Source organism: Pangasianodon hypophthalmus, chromosome 17 (genome assembly GCF_027358585.1).
Source record: "Pangasianodon hypophthalmus isolate fPanHyp1 chromosome 17, fPanHyp1.pri, whole genome shotgun sequence".
Taxonomy (NCBI): Eukaryota; Metazoa; Chordata; class Actinopteri; order Siluriformes; family Pangasiidae; genus Pangasianodon; species Pangasianodon hypophthalmus.
Window position 1 is genome coordinate 4112675 of NC_069726.1, and position 21591 is coordinate 4134265.

The following is a 21591-nucleotide window of genomic DNA, read 5'->3' on the forward strand; positions in this document are numbered from 1 at the left end:
CCATGCCTCAAACCTTCCCGTGTTCCCATCTGTGGAATCCACAGCGGTCTGCATTCGGCATTCAGCATAATTAAGAGCATCCATCCCATGCAAATTAATCATGCAACCACGGAGGCTGTAGCAGAAAGTACGGGAGAGAGGAAATTTAATTACATTTTCAGACTGTCTCGAGGCAGAGCTAACAAATGGCTCTTTAATGAATCCGCTCCACCGCGGAGCCCAGTGAGACACTACCTCCATAGATGAGACCGAAAAACATGAAAAAGCCCGACTTAAAAGCTTCAATGCTCTTTTGATCTTTCCTTTTCATTGTCACTAACAATTGTGACAATGCCTAACACCAATCTGTGTTTTTTTTTGCTTTTGTTTTTTTTGCACAGGCTGCTGATCAAGAATGGGAACAACATCGACTCGCCTCCTGTGTACGACTCTTATGAGGTGGAATATCTTCCCAACGAGGGGGTAGTGAGCACAGGGAGGCATCTGTTTATCGAGTTCACCACTGACGAGACGGGTACCTGCACTGGTGCTGCCATACGATATGAAGGTATTAACCATTCTTTACCATCTATTATGATGACAATTACGATGAATGACTATGTCTGGCTAGTTATAGTTATTCATTTGCCATGGCATGGAAACCTTGGGATTTTACTATTAGTAGAGCAGAACCTTAAACACTGTCCCAAAAATGCCACATTTAAAATGAAACCACTCAATCACACAGTCTGTCTTGAATTTAATTCAGGTGAACTCTTTTATCCTGAATTATATCACCATTACCTCCTTACCTACCTCTTTTCTCAGTATTTTTATCCAAAAATACTGAACTATTTTTGCTTACACAACCCCTCTCAGCTCTCAGCTTATCTCCTTAAAAGCAATGCCTAGTTTAAGAGGTTAATCCTAGTGGTTTGTTCACTACTTAGCAAATTATTACATTTATTTATAAATAGCATGTAAAACCTGTCATTCATGGTGTGAACTTTCAGCAGCTTTAATGTCATTTTTTGTTTCATTTCACTGAGAACATATATAGTCTGAGAACATAGTATTAAATTAATGTTGGAAAAAATAATTTTCTACTTTTAGTACCTTTTTAGTTATTTTTATCGTCCACTTTTATTCTTTTTTTATTTTATAATATCCACTTTTAGTATACTTTTTTGTATTAGTAGTTTCCAATTTTAGTACATTTAATAATATTTTTTCATTATCGTAATAACTTTATTTTTTAGCATCCACTTAGGGCAGTGGTGGCACAAAAGCCAAGTCTCTGGGATAAGTTACTGATCAGAAGGTCAGGGGTTCAAGCCCCAGCACTGCCACAGTTGGGCCCCTCTGATCTGATCACCTTCTGTGCCATATCACAGCTGACCCTGTGCTCTGACCCCAGCTTCCTAACAAGCTGGGATATGTGAAGAAAAGAATTTCACTGTGCTGTACTGTATATGTGACAAACAAAGGGAGTACCTGTTAGTATTTTTAGCATCAACAGTTTTTTTTTTCCCCAACATATTTGGTATCCACTTTTAGAAAATCTTAAAATATTTTTATTACCTACTTTTAGGAAATTTCAGTATGGGTCATTTCCATGCAAACAGATCAGTAAAGTTTGTCAGTATGTTACATTTAATTTTTTAAAGAATGGAGTTTGGAGTGTGAAGTCACTGTTGAAGTGTGTGTTTGTCAGCTTTTGCCCAGGGCACGTGCTACAAGCCGTTCGTGAAGTACGGCAACTTCTCCAGCAGTGACATGTCGTTCGGAGTGGGCACTGTGGTGGAGTTCTCCTGTGAGCCAGGCTACACGCTAGAGCAGGGCTCCGTCACTATCGAGTGTGTGGACCCCGAAAACCCACAGTGGAATGAGACGGAGCCAGCCTGCCGTGGTGAGTGTACACTGACACAGCTCTGTCAGCGGTGTGTGTGTGTTTGTGTGTGTGTGTTCAGCCTTTCAGTAACAGACATCTTTATATAAAATCCAATACAATGTGTATGTGTTATATAGTATCCTTTCCACTGATGTGTGTGTGTGTGTGTGTGCGCGTGGCAGCTGTGTGCAGCGGGGAGATCACAGATTCAGCAGGAGTGGTGCTCTCGCCGAACTGGCCTGAAGCCTATGACAAAGGGCAGGACTGCATCTGGGGCATCCACGTGGAGGAGGACAAGAGGATCCTGCTGGATGTCCAAGTGTGAGTCCATCAGTGGCTCAGAAATACACTGAACTTCACACCATCTCATTTTTGCACTCTTATCATGTGGCTTTTCTTTGGTTTACAGAGGCTGTAACACACATCACAGGATAGTCTGGAGCTCTCTGTGTGTGTGTGTGTGTGTGTGTGTGTGTGAGAATGGGAAAGAACTTACCTAGGCATTGAGGACACTCTTCTACTTTTGCGCTACTGTCTCATTAATTCCACACTAATTGTTGTATTAGATGAGTTTTTATTAAACTATGTGTGTGCGTGTGTATATATTAACAATATTACTGCGTTCACTGATATTATCATGTCCGAATTACACTAATTACAAGACGGTGACTCAGCATTTCTACTTGGGCATTAGTTGTTTCTATGGCAACGCACTCGACACCAAAATGGATACCAGTGTGAGCGGACATGTATATTTTAAAGCCTTCACTGGTTTATTTAAGATGGAAAACTAAAGATACAAGTATAAAACTATAACTACATAAAACACTTCGGGGCATGCTGTTATAGGAAAATAATCAACAGCGGGTTGACGTGATGCAGCCAGATACAAAGTGGAATAACTCTTACCACCGTGAAGTTTATTATTTTCTAATAAAATCACATCCAGAAGTGTTGTTATTTATCTTAATTCACAGTAATATGTCAACTATTACAGTTTTTATATATATGTATATACATATATATATATATATATATATATATATATATATATATATATATATTATTGAACAACATTTCAGGCTTTTTATCCTCTTAGAGCTAGATTTAATGTTGTGGAATGTCTACAAGACAACTTTATAGCTGCTACCATAGATTATGTAGATCGTCTGCCATACAAGTTCCTGTGAATGAGCTGTTACTACGGAAACGATAACATATAAGAACAAGCATAAACCTGACAACTAACCTGGCACTATTGTCAGAGCTGCTGTTATGGAAAATGAATTAACACCTTCTGACCTTTCAGAAGATATTGTACAGGAGATAATACCCATATTATTGCACTTATCTTTACATATTTAGCGTGTTCAGCCCTTCGGTTCAGCTGTCCTGAACTCGCTATTGGTTTTCTCTGCTCCAGAGCAGTGTGTGATTGCACAAGGAGCAATTAGACGCTGGAACGAGACGTACGGAGCTTTAAGGAACCACCCACGCTAACATGCAGAGCGCGGCAACCACGCGGTGTAAGATCGTTAAAGCTGCTGAAAGTTGACCAACATCTGAGCTCTATTTTTGAGGCTATTGACCAAGAGCAGACGAGAAAATCACAAACCATCAAAAGCGTGTTTTATGTGTTTACATTGGACATGTACTGAATACCAATCTCAGGCTGTGGATAGATGATCACAATTATGTTGATTGGTATTTGGGCCAAGTTTGTGATCAACAACAACAACAAAAAAAGTCTCAACAGCTTTAAGCTATCCAATATTCAGATTAATAGAGGACAACAACGTGGTAGACCTGTGTGCAGAACCTGTGTGCAGACCCTGTGCACTAAAATATCTAGTTAGTTAACTGAGCTAATTTTGGTGATAATGAAACCTTGCTTGGTGTATTTTGAGATTTTGCTGAAAATCTGTTAGTGCAAATCTATACTTGGCTACTAAAATCCCAGCGTCAAATATAAGCTAGTTTAATAGCTAGCCAGTTAAGTGCTAATGTTTCCTACAAATACAACAGAATTTTACAGGTGCAGTGATACTATCACTATACTTTCCAATCAATAATTCAACTTCCCATTCTGACACGTCAACAGATCCCTGAGTTTGGTGGAAGGATATATATGCATGCACATTCAACCTCTTTTTAGGCTGGTTTTAGGTATGGTACTTTTAAAATGTTGTTAGGTAAGCTCCAAAAGACACATAAAAGCTAGTGAAACTAGAAGCTACATGGCCAGAGTAGCTAAAATATTTTGGAAGTGACTTGTTGAAAGGAATGATGAAGGAACAAAAGGATTTTGATCATTACTTACTAAAGTAATTTAAATACTTATAAGCTACTTGATGCAGAGAATCTGTAGTGACCCAAAGCGTGAGATTGGTCACAAGTCTTCGAAACACTCTGGACTGTCTGCTTAAGATGTCCTCATTTGCATTCATTTTCTGTACTCATTACTTCAATATGGCGTGGAGGGCAGCGTGAGTGTGTTGTACTGAAAGCTGTCAGAGGAATCCATCTGGAAGGGCAATATGTTCATGAATGGCCGTGTTCATTAGGTGTACACAATAACGACAGCGCTGCATTCTGGATCTCTTTCTCTCTCACAAACACACGGTTTCTCAGCACTCTTGTCATTAGCAGTGACTGAGTGATTGTGAAAGGGGGTAGAAACTAAAAGTAGATAGACTAAACACTTTGTCAATATCAAAACAACTGTGCTTTGTTTGTGTTGAAGCATATAGGTGGATCCTGAGGGAATTTCTTAAATGATGAGAATTGGTTAGAGCAGGAGGTGCACACTGATGACATCACATGGCAGTGATTGGTTGAAAGAATGTTGGGCCAAGAACATGTCCTATATGAACTAATGAACATGGTGTCTGGCTCAAATAAAACTTAAATGTACACAATGTGCACACGTGTAAAGTTAAAATGGAGATCTCCGAATGAAGTCTTAGGGGAGTGTCACTCTGTGTAATCACCTGACATATCTGTCTCTGATAGGCTGCATGAATCTATAGTCTGGGCTAGAAAGAATTCAGCCCCAGCCCCGTTCCTTCATATGATTATGTGTGTGTTTTTTGGTTTGGTTGGTTAGAGGTGCTGTTGCATTTGTTCACACAAAAATCCAAAAAAATCCTCCATGAGACATTTGCTTAAAGCAAATAATCTGGGAAACATGAAACATATTATTGATATGTTTTTATCTTTAAAAGACATGGAGGCTTAGCCCTGCTAGCTTATTTATACCAGCTGTCTCTGGTTGTGCATAATGTTTCTGTAAAACCAGAACAAGAAGTAGCTTCCCTATAGAGTGAGATTTTGTGAAGGGATGGAGCTTAAGGAGGTGGGAATGTGTGTGTGTGTGTGTTGTTGTTTTCATTACAGGGGTGGCCGCCCGCTTCTCCCCTCTAATGAGAACGTTCGTGCTCTGCCATTATCGTTCGACAGTGTTCGCCAGCTCGCAATTACTCACAACCCGTGTGCATAATGACGGCTGATTAATTGATTTAGCATAAACAGGAGGGCTGGCCCTGCACTAATTACAACACAGCTCTGTTAAAGCAAGCACGCAGGTGCCAGGATACACACCTGGCTGAGTTTGAAGGTGGGCCACACAGAGTCTGGTGTAGGAATTCAGAGATGGATGTGGGGTGAGTGCAGGCCCAGTTATCTGGATTATTTCTGAATGCACAGCTAAAAGCTGTATGATGGAGCTGTGGAGTAGTAACGCAGCTTAATGGCTTCATTATGAGAACGGAGCCCGCTTGTGGACACTTTGGAAATGTCTCTTTTCACAGGAGCATGTTTTTCGTCCAATAAAGCATAGAAAAATTCTCAGAGAGGCTAAAGAGAAGTGCAAAGAGTGTAAAGACACTTGGTGTGTGTTGTAGTTAGAGCATCCATTTGTAGTTACATGGCATCTCCCCTCCCCATAGGTTTTAAAGGACGAAAATGTAGCTCTATGTTCCAGATTCTGAAATGAGGGTGTGTCTTGCAGCAATACAATGATATAAAGAAAAAGGCATGTTCAATGAAAAAAAAAAAAAAAGAAAAAAAATTTTTGATTTTGGAGTCGTAACCACCTCAGTCTTAAGATCTGATCTGAAACAGAGATGTCAGGAAGAATGTGCCAGAATGTATGATATGGAGAGTTGAATATTGAAAGACGTTAGAGGCATTTATTAGAGAATAAGTTATTAGAGATTAGTTATATCATATTCAGTAAGGGGAGGAGGGGGAAACCTTTGAACTGATCTCATTTTGAATTTTTTTTCACTATTAATATTTGAACATACTTTAGATTTAAAAGAAACAAGTGCTAACTATATTTAAGAAGAGCACACATCCGCTGTAACAGTAAGTACTTTGATGCAGCTGAAGCTGATAAAACCATAAAGCGTAAAGAGACAGAGACACAGAGATTCTTCCTGCTGCTTCGAGCTTCTTCTTAACAAACCTAAGAGCTCCTTCAGCTCCTTTAAGCCTGTCTTTAGTCCTTGGCACTGCTCATGGTTGGCACTAAGCCCACATGCTGCTCGGAGTTATGCCCCTGAGGGCAACAGATTTTTGTCAGCCTGGTGATTGCTAAGCGCTTTTTAAAGCCCTTCCCTGGCCGCTAACGCTTTGGCATTTCAAAACCCAGTGCTTAACTGTTCTAATTAAAAAGCAAGAGAGTTATATCAGCAGAAAAAGCTCATTTTTATTGTTCGCGACCTCATTCAATCTCTTTAAAAGCTTGTTTGAGCAGGGCAGAGCTGGGGAGAACAGGCCTTTCGGGAGATGGCTGGGTGTTGATTTCAGTCTCAAGTCTTATGTTTAGACAGTGATGAATGATCATTCAGCTCCTCTCAAACAAGAACTGTTGGAACGATATGTATATTGTAGCTCTACAGATGCACATGGTGAATTCAGTTCAATGCTTCTGACTTTCTGTTTCTTCCTGACATTGTATAACTAACTTGGGCCAAGTAAGTTTAGTGCTACTGCTAGTTTACATTAGTTTCATAAGATTTTTTTGTATGTCTGTCTCACAGTTAAAAAGTTCAGCTCCTGGAACTTTCAGATCAGTTGCAATGATCTTATTGTGTCTGCAAAAGTTCATTGATACCCATCAGCCTTCTGAGGAGAGTTATTTTACTTCTGTTGTCACCACATTTGGCCCAGTTCCCATACACTCTTTTCTGTTGCCTTCACCACAGGGCCTCATTGCAGCCTCATTCTTTCTTTTTGGCACCGTCTTCCCTCTGGCTTCCTCCGTGTATCATTTGTATTCTGGAAGGAGCTTGGAGAGTTAGTTAAACCCAAATGTGTCCTCAGATGTGCAGGTGGCAGACCCAAACGTGCAGCTCCACTTCGGGGCCTGCTGCCTATTCTCACACGTCCCGGGGGCATTCTCACGTTTAATTAGACCTGTTTAAGTTGTTTAATTGAAATGATCGCTCACAAATACTTACATGTATACATATACATATACACATACATAGCCTGATAGCCTTTTACTATCGGCTTAATCTGAGTCTGAGATTTTACTCTTAATAAATGTTCATCAAACGTGCGGTAGGGTCCAAACGTTTCCAACTGTTTTTATCTAGTCAGATAAGAAATATATGACAGGGATTGCTATTATAGGAAAATAATCAATGATGAAGTTGATTATTTTTTTAATAAAAGTGCGTCCCAAAGTGTTTTATTCCTCTTATACCATAGCTATTTGCCAACCATTTCAATTTTTGATTCACTAAATAACAACATGGCTTATTTTTTATTTACAGTACTGTTGTTAATTGTCCACAAAACAAGTTACTTCCTATTATCACTTACGTTAATACAGCTAGAAACAGTCTATCCATCACCACCCTATTTTTTTCTCTCTCTTGAGGTTAATAAGGTAAAAAAAATTCAGCTTCAGCTGGAGACTCCTTCCAAAAATGTTAAATAAACATCTCCTCACAGAGAACTTCACCATGGCAACAATGATATGTTTTCTTGTTTTAGCGTACAAGTCCCTGTGTAAGGTTAATAAACATATACACAAACATCTTATACAACAAATAAACAAATAATCATCACACACAAAAATCTTATATAACAAACAAATAATTATCACATACAAACGTTATACAACAAACAGATCATCACAGAAAAACGTGATGTTTAAAATATTTCAAATAATCGTCACAAACATCTATACAACAAACAAACAAATAAATAAATAGTCATCGCAAACAAACATCTATACAACAAACAAATAAATAAATAAATAGTCATCGCAAACATAGAAAAATAAACAAAATATCAGACAAATTTTTTATACAATAAATAAACAATCATCACAAACGAATATCTTATGCAACAAAAAACTAATAACTGTCACAAACATCTAGACAAAATAAATAAATAATCATCACAAACAAACATCTATATGACAAAAACAACGTAAAACTTTTAATTTAAATTTTTTATTACTGATTAAATTACTATTAGTGGACTCGCTGTTGTTATTATTAGTAGTGGAAAATGGTGCTGCTTTTGTTTCAAGGACTTCTCGAGATGATTGTGTCCTAAAAACAACTTCCTCCTTCAAGGACATGTCATGGAAAGCAAAGAGGAACAGTGAGTGTGAGCGTCCTGCCCGATGCTGGGAGAAGGATTAGGAATATGATTTGCCAGCAAGGCAATCGAGTAAGCTGCGTGAAATCCTAATGATCATTTAAAGAGTCGGTCCTGTGGACACCCATGTGCACTGAGTCATGTAAACACAGCCTGGGCTCTGCATGAGCGGTGGCAGGGATTTGGGAGACAGGAGATTGATAGGTACAAGAGGACTGCGCTTTCCTCTCGCTATCGAGAGAGTGGAGGCTGCCTCCAAAGTGCTCTCCAGTTCAGTGGTGGTGAATATTAACAGCGGCCATCCTTGGGAACTTGTGAAGACAGCCATGATGTGTCTGGCAAACAGCCAAGTTCTAGAACCTCAGCTAAGAGCATTTCACTGCTTATTTTGCCATTTAGTTTAGGCAGGAGTGTGTGCTTAAGTGTGTGTGTGTGTGTGTTTTCCATCCAGTACAACTGCAAACACATCAATCAAATATGAGACATGGCACAACTTAAGACCTGTGAAATTACACAAGTCATGACTATAATGTGAATGTGTAGGTGTGAGTGATGGTTCTTCTGCATAATGAGCCTGATTCATGGATTATGCACGCACACACTCATACACTCACACACTCACACACTACAGCAAAGAAGAAAAAAAAACTGTGCAGTTACACAAATTGTTGGCAGATTGTCTTATGAACCACCTGAACCACCACATACTCATTAGACATACAGTGCACACCACACACACCTTGTAAAGGTTAACTCCATTGCACTCCAGACTTGGGTGTGTGGACACCTCCAGCGGTTTTTCATATTACAAATAAACAGAATGGCCACTGAAGAATTGAAAACATGATTGATTCTTCCAGCCGACACTGCTCACTGCTCAGCCAGGCGTGAATCTTTCCACCCTGCGTGCTTTTTGCTTTTTCAGTGCTTGTGGGTTTTTTGTTTTGTTTTTTTGTCTGAAAACTGAGAGGAAAGCTTCGAATGAAAATTATTCCGAGTGTCCCAAATGCAGGAGCTCTGTTGCTCTTTCTTTGCGATATTGGATTGTCACATCTGTTTATCGGTGCGAATGCAGCCCCTCTCTTTAAAGTAAATAATTCAGCTTGTGAAGCAGTTCATCAAAATGCAAATGATCTTGAAGCCCAGTGGTGTGGACATGTCGGCTTCAGCCCGAGTTTGCCTAGGAGCTTAAACAAAGCTTACAATGCAGAGTTCTATCTATGTAGGCTGTTTAATGGCCACGGGAGTTTACTTTCTTGAAGCTATGGCTGTACTCTGGTAAGCTCCTCAGACCGGGCATTATCATAAATGGATCATTTTATTCCCATTACACAAAAACATACACAGACCTCTACATATTCATGAGCTAGAAGATCCCTGAATTATTCAGTGTTTATTTCCAGTTGGCTCCTGTCAATATCACTCTGGATTTAGATCCCACATGAAGCCTTTTGGATGTCTCTGTGGGACAGAGCGGGTATTTACCAGATACACAGCAAAGCCAAGAAGACAAAAGCTGAAAACGTGAATGCATTTTAGGGCGTGAAAGTATGCCTGCATCCATTCATTTGTCTTCAGTAAGCAACTTTATCCTGGTCAGGGTTGTGATGTATCTGAAATACTAGGCGATGGCAAGGCACCATACACACATGAATCATTCACACCTAGTGGAAAATTTAGAGTCACCTGTCTACCAGCATGTTTCACCTGTCTAAATCTACCAGCATGTTTTTTGGTGGTGCTGTGGTATTATATAATTATAATGTGTATAATGTGCTCTCTTCCAGCCTTCATCTTGGTAAGAATGACATACTGACGTTTTACGATGGCGATGACCTCACGGCCAACATCCTGGGCCAATACAGTGGCACTCTACCCAGATTCAAACTCTACACCTCCATGGCGGACGTGACCATCCAGTTCCAGTCCGATCCGGCCACCAACATCTACGGCTACAACAATGGCTTTGTGGTGCATTTCTTTGGTAGGTGGCACTGCCTGGATTTTTTGGCTTTCTGTGGGTCATAACTGTAGGTTTTGATTAGATGGGACGATATTAACAATGTCAAGAGACTATCACAACCCTGTAATAGGCTGTTGAGAGTTGACAACATACAGTCAACCAACGTACAGTCTAGCAGCTCATTTTGAGCAGTTTTAGATAAACCTTTGTTTGAATGTGTTTGATACAGCAGGTGAGTTTCACACTGAGGAATACACAAAAGAGCTAATTTCATTAACCAGGTTTTACAGGTTTCAGCTAAATTTCAAGCCCAACTACATCTCAAACACCACAAAAATTTTTGGTACTGGAAAAGGAAGACACATTTTTCTTCTTTTTCTCAGCCTTTACATGTGAAATGAGGTCACTGTAGTACACATGCATTTCTGATATATGGAAACTGTTCACTCCATAACCCTTCATCCCCTCTCCCAATCTTTGCAATATATCTTACAAATAGAAATGGTTCTGTAAATCATAGACACACTATCAGCACTTATGCTTTGCCTTTGTTTGCAGAAATGTATTAGATTTCATTCCAATTATATGCTGTAAAACAAGATCTTGGTGGCTGCAAAGTTTTTCTAAACTAAAACCCTGTTATTATCTGTCCTGTCTGCTGCTCCTCCTCCTCCACTGAAAATGTTCATAGAGCAAGGATGGGGCAGCATGCTTTTGCCACAATGGGCCACTGTTAGTGCTTGCTGCAGTTCCAATTTTTGACCACTAGGTGAAATAATGGTGTGAAAGGGGCAGTGAGCTCGCACACAAATGCACAACATCTAGAAAGTCAAGTAAATCAATGGAACATCAGATTGTCAAATAGCCACATTTTTTAAAACCACTGGTCACGCAAAAGAGGTCATTAGAATTTCAGTGGAATTTAAAATGCATGGAGTTGTGAATGAGGATTTACTGAAGATTAACATTTGCTGAATGGCTGTTATCAATTCAAGGTCAGAGAAGAGATACTACGCCTGTACAACATTTAATAAAAAAAAAAAAAAAAAAAAAAAAGACGAATCTTGGTAATGTTCCATCTGAGCCCTAAGCCACTGGTGTCACAGTAAGCATTAGTGCTGCCAGCTTGCTTGGCAGCGCTGTACGTTGGCTTGTAGCACTGTGGACAATCGTTGTGAAAGGATGTCATACTGCTCTCTGGCTGCAGTCTCATTTACATGCAAAATGATGCATGATGTGTCACCTCAGCAGCAATTCTTCCTTTCCAAGTCTGCCTACTTGGCTGCAGCATGTGGTGCTCGGCTCCGCATGGTCAATGGGCGATTGTGAAACTGCTACTTCCATTCGGCCTTATACTAAACGATCTAGCTGAAATTGATCCGATGGTCCTATAACCCAATCCATTAATAATGCACTTTTGTTCTCTCTGTCCTTAGAGGTGGCCCGCAATGACACGTGCTCAGAATTACCAGAGATCACAAACGGCTGGAAGAGCACTTCCCATCCGGACCTGATCCACGGAACAGTGGTGACCTACCAGTGCTACCCAGGTTTCCAGGTGGTCGGATCTGAGATCCTCATGTGCCAGTGGGATCTGACGTGGAGCGGAGACGTGCCCAACTGTGAGAAAGGTTAGTGGTCATGACAACATCAGGAATACATTAATAAGCACACATATGCACACCTGGACTTAGTCGAGTCCTTTTTTTTTTTTTGTTTGTTTATCATCATCAAATCCAGTGTCACATTAAACTTTATAAAAACAGTTTTTATGACTAAAATAATTTCAGGGGAATTCATTTCAATGTGCAGACTGGTGAAAGTGCTAAACAGATTGTAACTATAGTGCATTTGAGGTTTCAAAGGAAAGCATAGGAGGAGAGAGATTGCATCATATAAAATATAGGAGCCAATCATGTTCAAGTATGCAAATGCAGCTCATGACAGGAAGCGTAAACATGTATTTGTTGGCAAATTGCTATGGTATAAGAGCAATAAAACACTTTGGGACATGCTGTTATTGGAAAATAATCAACTTCGCAGTGGTAAGAGTAACTCCACTTTGTATAGGGCCTTATCACACCATCCCATTGTTGATTATTTTCCTACATTGTGTATACTCCTTACTTATTAATCAGAGAAGAAATTGAAATTAAGCATAAACTGAGCTTGTAAACAAAGAGTAACCTTCTTGTTCAGTAATACATGTGTTTAGCTATCCACTGCCTCTGGCAAACTTTGCAAATAATGTTGTTCTGCATAATATCTGATTGATGAAAGCCAAACCACTATGTGGGCGTTTCTATTTTTCATCTGAGTTAGTTTCCTCACACTCAGGGCTTTTTTATGTTGCAATAATTTTAAGATTGTTGGCTAGCAAACTCATCATAACACTGCTACAATTTATGGCCTGACTTTGGCTCACTACATCCTAAAATTTGAGCTCACAACCTTTCAGTTATCAATAATGCAGAACCTTAACGATAAGCTAACACAGTGGTGATTAAATCATCATTCTCAGGGCTTTGTGGAAACACATAGCATCAGTACAGTATTTCTCTCAACACCCTAGCTGATAAATAGAAAGACCGCTTCATCTCACACATGCCGTTTCCAAGCATTTCAAAAGGCATTCAGAGTTATCATTACATGGTGATAAAATTCCATCCTCGCGGGCTCTGTGGAAGCACATCATCTGCCGAGTTTCAGTGTAAGTGGATCTACTGAATTACTCTCATAAAAACCTTTTTACAAGAGAAACTGTTCGCTAAAGCCCAGCACTTATCTATGTTCCATTCACATCAAAATTACAGTTAATCAAAATCAATGTCCTAAATCACTCTGTGTGTCTTTTGATGTGATTAACTGGAGGCAGTCGTGGTCTAATGGATGTGAGAGTCGGACTTGCAACCTGAAGGTGAACCTGAAGGTTGTGGGTTTGAGTCTCGGGTCCGGCAGGGATTGTAGGTGGGGGGAGTGAATGACCAGCGCTCTCTTCCACCCTCAATACCACGACTGAGGTGAGACCCTTGAGCAAGGCACCGAACCCCCAAACTGCTCCCCGGGCGCCGCAGCAAAAAAGGCTGCCCACTGCTCCGGGTGTGTGTTCACGACGTGTGTGTTCACTACTGTGTGTGTGCACGTGGATGGGTTAAATGCAGAGCGCAAATTCCGAGTATGGGTCACCATACTTGGCCACAAGTCACTTCACTAAAGCACGTGAACAAAACCGCTGCAGTTATAAAGCACCAGACACATGAAAGCAAAGCCATGACTGTACAGACAAGTGACTCAGATGTTTTGGAGAGTTGAGGGGAAGAACTGCCATCTACAGGCATACCTATAAACCTATAACTTTTATATCCTAAACATCTCACTATTTTATTTCCTGTTCAAACCTGATATGAAGATGTTTCTTAGATAAATCTTCAGTGATCATATTTTTTAAATATTTTTCAATGGTGTAGAGGTGGGTGGTAAAAACATGCCACGTTCACGCGGGATATATGTTACCCTCAACTAAATTTGTACTTTCATGAGTTATTTTTATGCACTAACATCTACATTTTGTTCTGTGACTGAATCCCAAGTGAAGTTGTGAATATAGTGCATTTCAGACATTCTGGAACACCACTATTCTATACCCTATGTAGTGAACATATATAGTGAATATAGAGCTATTTGGGACTTGAGCTACCTGTATTTGAGGAGGACGAGCTGGATTACTGATGGTAAATAAATAAATAAATAAATAATCTATAAATCCGAAAACTTTAAATTAATAAGAATATAAGACATTAATAAGACATTGCTTCCTTGTGGTTTTCTTATACTTAATAAGTTCATTCATAAATTATTAAAAAACATAGGTTCTAAAAACTGCATATCATATGAATTTTTACTTTTTTATAATAAAATGTAAATAGGTTGTCATTGTGTAGGAATACAATGAGTAAAAAGGATAAAACTATATTATACAAATTATACCTAGAATTAAACTAAACATTTATAAAATTCTGGTCTAAAATATATCATTATATCATTTTATTATTATAGATTTATCATTATATCTTATATTTACCTAAAAACAGCCTTAAATTAATTTTAAAAAATTAAAAAACAAGTAGTGAAAATTCCATAGTTTATATGATGCACTGGGACTTTAGAATGAATTCTAATACTACCACGTGTATTACATTTTTAAAAATGAATTGGATGATTATATCTTTTTATTTCTACCTGTGTCATGATTTCTTTAAAGTAATTGTGGTTTTACTAAGTCTAGGTGTGAATGGGATCTAACTTAAAAGCCATCTTGTGGAATGCAGATCTCCCTCTAGACTGCCCTCTCCCTGTAGAGGACACTAAAAGTTCTGGCTTGCTCTTTTTTTCCAAGTTTTGCCTCCTTTATACTTTATAAATCTGCTTTGTCAAGCTGATGCATCACCCAGAAGGGCTCAATTTCCACCCTGTTCATTTTTAATGTGCAGCATATTGTGTCCTGTGGGCCGCTCTGGAATGGTCAGCAGTGATCTTTGCACTTTTCACAGCTTTTTTGAAGCTACAAAGAGTTCATCAGAGTTCATGGAAAGTTTACTGAGAGCGTTCATGCATAAAATACTTAAAGCCTCTCTGATCTAGGGAGGTTAATTGAATGACTTCTGCTTATGTGGGTGTGTGTGTGTGTGTGTGTGTGTGTAGTGATGATGTGTCAGGACCCAGGATCTATAGAACATGGACGCAGGCTGATGACCGGTTCACGTTTCACAGTGGGCTCCACTGTGCAGTACATGTGTAATAAAGGCTACACACTCTCAGGCCCAGGCCTGCTCACCTGCTACAGCCGCGACACGGCCGAGCCCAAGTGGAGCGAGAAGATGCCCAAGTGTGTCCGTAAGTCTGTGGTCTGATTTCTAGTTGTATATCAAAGTTACGTGGTCGAGAATGTCTGCCATAGAAAGTAATGAACAATAACTCTCATGCAGTACATGTACAATATATACACTAGATACGTTCAATCACCTGATAGCTAAAAGATTTTTTTTAATGATCTTAAAGGCTGGAAATTTGTCTCTAAAGTACTATTTGGATGGGGAAATATATTTGTTGTACTACCGCGGTAAGAGATCACATGGTCATCACACAATTCATACATCTCATATTAATACAAACTGATTCTTTTGACATTTATTTTAACCGCTTGTTGTTGCGTGTGATCATTAGTAGGTCACATGAGCATAATTTGTCCGTAGGCATTACCTGTGTAAAAAATTTTTACAGTACTTTATTGGTAACTCTGTCGCCGGTAAAGTATTGTAAACTTGACAGTCAATTTTTTTTACAGTGTGCTAATTCTGCATTCTCCAGTTGAGTTTGGTTTCAGTGAGAGATAAAAAGAAAAAAACAAAACCTCTTTTCCCACAGGATATAATGCAATATTTACCAACAGATCATTTCTGAAAGGATATATTGTATAGTATATTACACGGGATTATTTCTGCTGGTCATTTTATAGAAGGTGAAAGACATAATCCGTAATCTTTCCATACTTGGAAAGTCTGTAAAATTTACTCACATGATGGGTTCAGGCGGGGCTAAAATCCCAGAGCTACACCAGTAATAATTATATCATCTCACCTCCACATGTAAAACTAATAAAGACCCTGTATAGCTAAAGAAAAGTATTAGCTATTGCTTTATTTCCAAAACCAAACTTTTAGAAAAAGCATCCCAGGTTGTTTCTTGTGAAGTATGATGAGAGAACGCTAAGACTACAGGACATTACAGTCAAAAGTCCTTCATCAGCTTTGCGAGCTAAAATCTGTAGATATTCATTTTTTTTTTACAAGTGCATTTAGCTGGTCTGATTATAGAACTGGAAATGGAAGAGTTTATCTGGTTGGAAAATTGCACAGTCATGCTTAGGCTTTGAGAAAAATATACAGAATATCAGCAGGTTTCACCTCCAACAGCTGATGAAGAATGAATTTTATTTGAAATAAAAGATTTGTCTAAAAGATTGTCGGATATTATTAGTATGTAAAATAGTCAGAATTTCATAATTTTTCTCATTAATATATCTTTCTAGGTTTCATTGCTAATTTAGTAATTACTTGCAGAGCAGTAAACTAAACAGCTTAGAGTCAAAATTTCTTGGAAGAAATGCACCTTATAGTTTGCAGAAGTCTGTAATATTAGACTCTATCGCCCCCTAGTGGACTGATTCATGGCATATATCAAGCAAAGTGTCATTTCTGTGAATTCTTCTTAGGTGGTTCTTATTAAACAGGTCATTTTTACACTGTGTTGTTCCCCAGCTGAAAGGTACGAACCTTGTGGTAACCCTGGAGCTCCTTCCACTGCCATCCAGAGCTCAGAGAAAGCCTTCTTCCAGGCTGGAGAGACGCTGAGCTTCACGTGCCGCCCGGGATACGAGCTGCACGGCGAAGCCACCATCCGCTGCCTCCCGGGACATCCGTCTGAGTGGAGCAGAGCGCCGCCTGCATGCCGGGGTAGGAACTGCGATGCTGAGAAATAAATCACATATCATAAGTCACATCATAAATCAATAAAGATGGAGGTGTTTAGCAGCTGCATGTTTGCAAGGAGAGAGTGTATGGAAATAAAATTTCTAGTGCAAAAACATAATAAATGCAATGAATGTGATATAACTTCATTTTAAAAAGAAATAAGGCATATTCCAGCTGAAAATTTGAATTCGAATTCTGGTCTAATCATCTGGTCTATTGAGAAAACACCCTCCCATTATAATGGTTTAAGCCTTAAGCTGCACTTTTTCATATGGATCAGGTGAAAAAACTTTGCCTGCTATTTTTCTCTATCTACATCGACCCCAGATTTATTTCTTTATTTTTTTAAATTGAAGTCATTAGTTTAAACGAAAGCTGATCTCGCCAGTGTTTTCTGTATAAAGCTGTCACAAAAGCAATAGCACCATTTAGACGGTGGTGCTGCTGAAATGCTGTTTGGAGAAAATGAGGCCACTCAATCACAAAGCGTTTCTTAATAGCCTCCATTCTTTTAAAGTGCCTTAAGCCTTGTCAGTGTCCTAAATCACTTTTATGCAAGAGGTGGGTTTTTTTAACGTCGTAATTTATGTTTTCCTACAGTTTTTTTTTGCTTCAGGTGTTTCAATTATGCTCATAATTGCCTTTTTTTTTATACAGCCTCTGCAAGAGATGGTAATGAGCGCAGATTGGACAGTAAGGTTATCTCTCACGTCTGGAGATTGAAACTAATTACTCAGGATTTCAGTTCTGTTTTGCCAGATGGCTGTTCGTCTAGCTTCAGAAGTCTGTAATTGCAATGTCAAGTATTTTAACTTATATTACTGAATCTAGTGCTATTAACGCCAATTCAACGTCTAGTCAGTAAGTCAATATGGGACATTTGGGACAAAGCATTTATTAAAGACATATCCATAGGCTGTACTCAAATGGTAGAGAATTTTACAGGGCATCAAAGTGCAGCCTGAAAGCTAGCAATATGAATTCTGTATATCTGAATTATATCATCACCTTAAATAACATTCTTGTTTTCTCTGGGGTGTATTTACTAAATTTTATATTTAGGCCAATGTTTTTTTTTTCTTTGTTTTAAACTTGCTAGGTGAAGCACCTGGAATTCCCAGGGAAGAGTAGACACTTGAAGTAGAAAAAGTTCTACTCAAATAGCTAGTTTTCTACAGTGATGTTAAACACTCGATGCTTAGCTGGGATTAGAAATGATCTATTTTGTATTATGATTTATTCTGAATAGAAGTGATATTTTTACATTCCTGATCCAGAGTTTAGTTGGAAACTAAAAAAAAAACAACAGTTAATAACATACATCTGATTTACATCTGAAAACCTACAGGTATAAATAAAACCAAACACTGCATCTAAACAGAAATGTGTACTTATTTTTAACATCTTCAGAGCATCTTTCTACTCTGCATTGTGCTTTGTTGCTTTCAGAATTGTAGGAAAAATACTTTCTACACAGAGGTTTCCTGTCATAATACCATCTTCGAAAACCCAGCTGTAGCAGCTATCTAACGTCAGATCGTCCTGTGATGAATTAACTTTGTCTATACTTTCTTGAAATCAATTTAGTGATTTTGTGCACTTTTTGTTTTTGTTTCTTGTAACGTCCTGATGCTTACTATAAGCCCTGAGTAACAATTTAGGTAATGTTCTAGCTACTTTTGTACTTAGAGTTCTGATTTATTTTTTAATTCTCAAAACTATAACCCATAATTTCAAATGATATGTTTTTAGAGTTAAAAATCTTACAAAAATGTGAATATATTGAATACATCAAAGGATTTAAAAATTTTACATTTATAAATCAATATTTTTTTCATCTTCCAAGCGCCACATGTCCAATTTAAACTGCATTTCTTTACACGGGGTCCTGCAATAAATCCCTCATTTACATGCACTTCTTTAATTTATGACATTTCATTCTGAGAAAATGTTAGCCGAAAATACATAGGAAAAACATCAAAACACTGTGACTTCATGTTCAATTAAAGAAAGAGATAACACACTGCAGTAACAAATCATTTTTTAAACAGAAGTTCTGACCATCTGCTCAAATCTTTTGTTTTTCTTCATTTAGTAATCAGCACTGATTTTGGTACTGAGGGCACAGACACTGCCATCGCAGTCATGCTTCCTGCTGCAGTGGTGTTACTGGTCATCCTGGGCATTTTCTTTTACTTCTCCAAGTGAGTAGCTATGCTTTGTCTTCAACACGGGGTGTCCAAACCTTATTATCAACATTAAAAGACACCAATGTGTCTTTTACAGAGTCCAGGGAAAGACCATGCGCCTCCCCAGCTCCTCCTCACTTCCCTACAACAACATGACGGAGGAATCGGCATTCGACAACCCCGTCTACGAGACCGGAGTAAGTATGGACTCCCTGAACCTGAGAGACGTGGACTCCCAGAACACCGTCGTCCTGTCCTGACTGCTCAGCTTCATCTGTCCCGTCATCGCATCACCAGCAGACAGCAGCATTCGCACCACTTCCATTTTCACCCGACATCACTGACTCTGACTTTCTGCTTCTGAAATCTGGTATTAAGCAACATGCTCCAGCGTTAATTAGAGATACAGATGCAGGAGTTGGAAAGAAAATCTAAAATGCACGTCACTTTCGAAACACGTGTCCATCATCTGGTGGCAGAAATCCAAGGACGTAACAAGGGCGTCTAACTAACTAAAGCTTAATGTAACGCTGTACATTAAGGTCTTTCAACTATCATTATTTACTGGACAAACCACAAACTTCTGCATTAATAAGTAAATAAACATGTACTAATTGACACTTGTTTAAATGTTACTGAAATATACTTTTATTGATAAATGTTTATTCAGATCATGACTAAATATATGGCCAGATAAAAGAGTAAAACTGAATTACAAACATGTTGCTAAATTTTGATAAATTCCTGATATCAGAACTTCTGAACTTGTTCTCATAAGAGAATTTATTTTACTCATTGATTGTATGAATACTGGTGTTGATTAATGGCTTATTTGGTTCATTATTTAAAAAAACACTCATACAAGTGTTAGTTACTTACTAGTACTGTTAATGTCACTTGTATTAACGGTGTATTAACGAAGTTCATGGTTTGTTCGTGTTACGTAATGTGCTGAAAAATGTCAGTTAAGGGACCTTAATCGAAAGCATTACCGTTAGACCAAACGGTAGATTTATTCTGGTGAAATTCACAAGTTCTTGTTTGAAGTGCTCATTGGGAACCTTAATGAGCCCGTTACATGGAACATACATACCTGTACGAAAAGGCTCTGAGCACTGATTGGTGTGTAAAAGATCAGACAGATCCTGTGTGGCGTAATGAAGACAGCTGGACTCATTGCAGTAAGGATTTATCATCAGACCTTGTATTAATGTGAAGATCAGAGCTGAGAAGCAAATACGCCATGAAGTGTGATGTACGATGAGTCAAATAAAAACCTTAAAAGTGTGACATAAATTGGAATTGAAACAAAGTTTTTTCTAGAAGAATGCAGACACTCACTGAGCACTTGCCCTGAACGAAATTATGACATTATGTAGAAACATGGTAACATTTCCGATAAAAAAAGCCAAGTAAAAGATTAGGTTTAAAAAAGGGTTTCATTTGACTCATCCTCTTATGCATAGTGTACAGGTATGTGTTCACTGTTTAACCACATCCATTCCATTCCCTACATCCTGACTATCATTGTTGTGTATCCATTTCACACCACTGGGAATGAGATTGCTTCAATTACTGCTTTCATTTCCATTCATTTCGGGTGGTTCTCATCATTGGAATGATGTGATCTGTATATTAAAACAGTGTGAGCCCTGTTTCAGACATGACGCAGAAGCAGAACTGATTCATAATGCTCATGTTCGGAAGGATTACAACGTGGTGGGGTGTGCTGTTGTAGAAAATAATTTGTAGAAAATCAATTACAGGGTGGTGTGATGCGACCCGAAGTATTTTATTCCTCTTATACCACAGCAATTTACCAAAAATTGTATTATTTTTTTTATTTATTAATGAGCAACATATTGTACTTTGTATCCGTTTATAGTTACGTTTGACGCTGTGTAACGTATGCAAAACAAGTTATGTTACTTCGCTTACGTTATACTGGATATAAACAGTCGTTCCCTCACTCTTTTTTCTCACTCTTGAATTTAATTAGACAAAACAGTTAAAGAGAAAGCAGAAAGCCCTCTATCCACCTCTGTCATTTTTTTTACTTCCAGAACAATGTACAAATGAGTCAGAATCTAAGGTCATGCTGAGAAAGTGGGAGTTAATAACCCAGTACACTTAAACCATAAAAGAAGAGATATACTGTGGAGAAAAGTTAGCTTCTGAACTTCATGGCTGTGTCTCATGAGCTATGAGAACTGCTGAGGAGTTCTCATGATGTCTTTTACTCTCTACATCTACATGCTCCTCTCATTGGCCGTATGCGCATCCTGCTCCTACACCACCCTTCCCATCAGCCCCGGCTGGCCTTCCATGATAACTAACGGCTGTGTGTGTGTGACTGTGGCTGCACCATCAGAAGAGCAACAAGGTGAGGCGTCCTGATGGAAGAACATTCTGGCAAGA

General features: G+C 38.7%; 1 protein-coding gene across 1 annotated transcript in view; it reads left to right on the forward strand.

The window, feature by feature from the left end:
- The window catches only part of sez6a (seizure related 6 homolog a), a 122575-nt gene that overhangs the window by 100369 nt on the left and 615 nt on the right, over positions 1–21591 (forward strand). Inside the window, exons 9-18 of the mRNA XM_034312480.2 lie at positions 381–547; positions 1694–1888; positions 2053–2191; positions 10279–10475; positions 11891–12085; positions 15156–15347; positions 16772–16966; positions 17642–17677; positions 19080–19188; positions 19271–21556. Coding sequence (XP_034168371.2) covers positions 381–547; positions 1694–1888; positions 2053–2191; positions 10279–10475; positions 11891–12085; positions 15156–15347; positions 16772–16966; positions 17642–17677; positions 19080–19188; positions 19271–19433 — 1588 coding nt within the window. The 3' untranslated portion in view covers positions 19434–21556. The remainder of the gene's footprint in view (positions 1–380; positions 548–1693; positions 1889–2052; positions 2192–10278; positions 10476–11890; positions 12086–15155; positions 15348–16771; positions 16967–17641; positions 17678–19079; positions 19189–19270; positions 21557–21591) is intronic.